This window comes from Dryas octopetala, chromosome 1 (genome assembly GCF_963921425.1).
Source record: "Dryas octopetala chromosome 1, drDryOcto1.1, whole genome shotgun sequence".
In the NCBI taxonomy this organism is placed as follows: Eukaryota; Viridiplantae; Streptophyta; class Magnoliopsida; order Rosales; family Rosaceae; genus Dryas; species Dryas octopetala.
This window is the reverse complement of record NC_141366.1, coordinates 718683-722204: the sequence shown is the minus strand read 5'-3', so window position 1 is coordinate 722204 and position 3522 is coordinate 718683. Positions and strand designations below refer to the sequence as shown.

At 38.3% G+C, this 3522-nt stretch overlaps 1 protein-coding gene across 1 annotated transcript; it reads left to right on the top strand.

Moving 5' to 3' along the window:
- The first annotated feature begins 735 nt into the window (after positions 1 to 735).
- LOC147296052 (protein NRT1/ PTR FAMILY 7.1-like) lies at positions 736 to 3075 on the top strand. The gene is made up of 4 exons (XM_086255765.1): positions 736 to 889; positions 1025 to 1242; positions 1487 to 2046; positions 2138 to 3075. Exons 1-4 carry the CDS (start codon positions 736 to 738, stop codon positions 3000 to 3002), a joined length of 1797 nt encoding a protein of 598 aa, XP_086111891.1. The 3' UTR covers positions 3003 to 3075.
- The last annotated feature ends 447 nt before the right edge of the window (positions 3076 to 3522 follow it).

Sequence of the window (3522 nt, the reverse complement as noted above, 5' to 3'; positions counted from 1 at the left end):
TATCAATGTAAGAATGAGTAGTCCTAGTTTTCAGGTGACCGGGTCTAAAATCGAAGATCCGTATTACTTGTAAACTCCAAACTAGTAATGGATAAGATCAAAGTATTTGAAATTTGTTAAGTAACAGAAGCCTGAATATGTGCTAATTGTCATCGATCTGTGACCCAGCCTTCAATATATATAAGTCCTTTGTCACATTCTCACATGCATGCATATACTTGCTTAATATCAGTCTTTTACAAATTCTCTTTCAAGATCTCTGAATCTTCGTTTGATCTCCTGGCATTTTCTATTATATAAGTAGACTTGATTTGTATGAGCACATAACATAAGCAGCATATGTAGGTGTCTTAGTTTGTTATATACGTACGATTGTTGGGAAAAGGCTTTCAAAGAGTTTGGTTTGAGGGGACTGAAAATTGGGTATTGTTTTGGGTGAAATTTGGTTCACTTTTAGACCATAAATGACAAAAGGTTTCAACGTATTTTCTAGATTTCCGGCGAGTCATGTGATTTCAAAATCTACATTGCCGTTTGTAAACATTGATACGCAATCTTCACCATCACCAGAGTCTGGTACAATTTCAGAAGAAATTACATTCTCATTGATCAAATTTCGTAAAAGGTTAGTAGCCTACATTTATTAGCTAATGAACTTGGTACATGCATGATGCATTTCAAAATTTTGATCCTAGTAGCAAGTAATGAACTTGGTGACCCCTAAAAAACTAGCAGATGATAAGCGAAGACAATAGCAGAAGAAACATTGAGGAATCACAAGTTGTGGATGTGGATAACAACGTCCATGAAAGTGAACAGAAGGTGACAACTACTACGAAAAGTACTAGAAAGGGCAGAGGAGGGTGGAAACTTGCAACTCTCTTGCTAGGTAAGGTACCCATAAATTATTCATGATATTATTCACCTCTTCATTCTTTAAATTATACAGTTGCAAATCTTTAATGGAATATAATTTGAAATATTGAATAATATATACTGATTGTCGATCTTATATCCTGTGCAGTAAATCAAGGCCTGGCAACACTAGCTTTCTTTGGGGTTGGTGTGAATTTGGTTTTGTTCCTGATTAGAGTTCTTGATCAACAAAATGCCTCTGCTGCCAACAATGTCAGCAAGTGGACTGGAACTGTTTATTTGTGCTCTCTGGTTGGAGCATTCCTCAGCGACTCCTACTGGGGTCGTTACTTAACCTGCGCAGTCTTTCAGCTCATCTTTGTAGTGGTATCACTTTTATTTTCATACTTTTAAGTATAATCTCATATACATATACATGCGAAATGTTCACCATATTACTATGTTGTTATACTGTGAATCTAGACTACACATTTAGTTAAGAGTTAATCTAATCAATGATTTAGATTAACAATTTGACAATATAACATTTTTATGTTTCCAAATTGTCTGACAACATGACATTTTCCGGTAAACTGAAGAAAAAATAATGTTCCTAATGTTCCTCAATCAGGGCTTGGGGCTATTATCGATGTCATCTTGGCTCTTCCTAATCCATCCGTCAGGTTGTGGTGATGGAGAGACAATTTGCAAGCCCGCATCCAGAGTTGGTGTTATTCTCTTTTACTTATCAATATATTTAGTAGCATTTGGATATGGTGGGCACCAACCTACCATAGCAACCTTTGGAGCAGACCAATTTGATGAGGCAAATCCTAAACAAAAATCTTCAAAAACAGCGTTCTTCTGCTATTTCTACTTTGCACTCAATGTTGGGTCTCTTTTCTCAAACACCATCTTGGTTTATTATGAGGACAGAGGAAAATGGACTATGGGGTTTATGGTCTCACTGGGGTCTGCTATTATAGCCCTGTTGTCCTATTTGTTAGGAACACCAGGGTATCGGTACATAAAACCATGTGGCAACCCTTTGCCACGTGTCGCTCAGGTATTCGTTGCTGCAGCTAGAAAATGGAATGTTGCTCCAGTCAATGCAGATAATCTGTATGAGGTTGAAGGAGCAGAATCTGCAATCAAAGGGAGCAGAAAGATTCTTCACAGTAATGAGATTGAGTATGTGATATTGGAATTTAATTTTTATACAAATTAATTTCATAGTTAGAAATTATCAATACCACTGAATCTTGGTACTTAATTTGGTCAGATTTTTGGACAAAGCAGCAACTGTAACAGAGAATGATCAAGATGACAAGAAGAACCCATGGAGGCTGTGCACTGTAACTCAAGTTGAGGAAGCCAAATGTGTTCTGAAACTGCTACCCATTTGGCTTTGCACTATAATTTACTCAGTGGTCTTCACACAAATGGCTTCCCTATTTGTGGAACAAGGGGATGTTATGAAATCCCAGATTGGAAATTTTCACCTCCCAGCTGCTAGCATGTCTGCTTTTGACATATGCAGTGTTCTTATCTGCACTGGGATTTATCGCCAAGTCCTTGTGCCTCTAGCTGGAAGATTAAGTGGAAACCCCAAAGGCTTATCTGAGCTTCAAAGAATGGGTATAGGGCTCATTATTGGAATGTTAGCAATGATTGCAGCTGGTGCCACAGAGATTGTAAGGCTCAAACAAGTACAACCTGGTGAGAAGATAAGCTCTCTAAGCATCTTTTGGCAAATTCCACAGTATGTTCTTGTTGGTGCTTCTGAGGTTTTTATGTATGTGGGTCAACTTGAATTCTTCAATGGACAAGCCCCAGATGGGATCAAAAGCTTTGGGAGTTCACTGTGCATGGCTTCAATATCTCTTGGGAATTATGTGAGCAGTATGCTGGTTGCCATGGTAATGGGGATTACAGCAAGAGGTACAAACCCTGGTTGGATCCCAGATGATCTCAATGCAGGTCACATGGACAGGTTCTACTTCCTAATTGCAGCATTAACAGCTTTGGACTTTGTGATTTATGTGTTCTGTGCTAAGTGGTACAAGTGCATTAACCTCCAAGGCACTGAGCAGGAAGTTCAGATCATAGAAACTCAACAAGATGAGGTGGTGCTCAGAAGTGTTTAGACCTTTAATTATGTGCTTAATTTGATTTTCATTTGTAGGCAGTCTTTTCTTTGGTATTTAATTTGATGTAGCTTATAGATCTGGGCCTGGGCCTACTTTTGCTCAATAAGATCCATACATGAACTTGAGTTGTAGATTCTACTATGATTGGAAAACAACTTGGTTTAATTTCCTGAATGGCTAAAGCCCAACTCAAACAAAGTCAAGAATGATATGGACCCAAAACCCAAATTCTTATAGGCCCAAAAAGTTATTTTCTTGCGGGTCTTGTAGCCTTTGTAGGGATGCCCCCATTGACATCATTATTGGACAATGGGCACTTTTTCAGTTTTCACAAATAGACATTACAAGCACGACTGCACAACTGCACAAGCAGAAAGGAAGAGCAAGAAAAATGTTGGCAAAATGGAATACGAAATCTGTAGGGTTAGGTCTATGTCCCTATTCCCTATGATCAAAAGCTTGTTGCGAAAGGAGTATCACTATCTTAGACCCAAACAAAGCATTAAAAATGCATGCA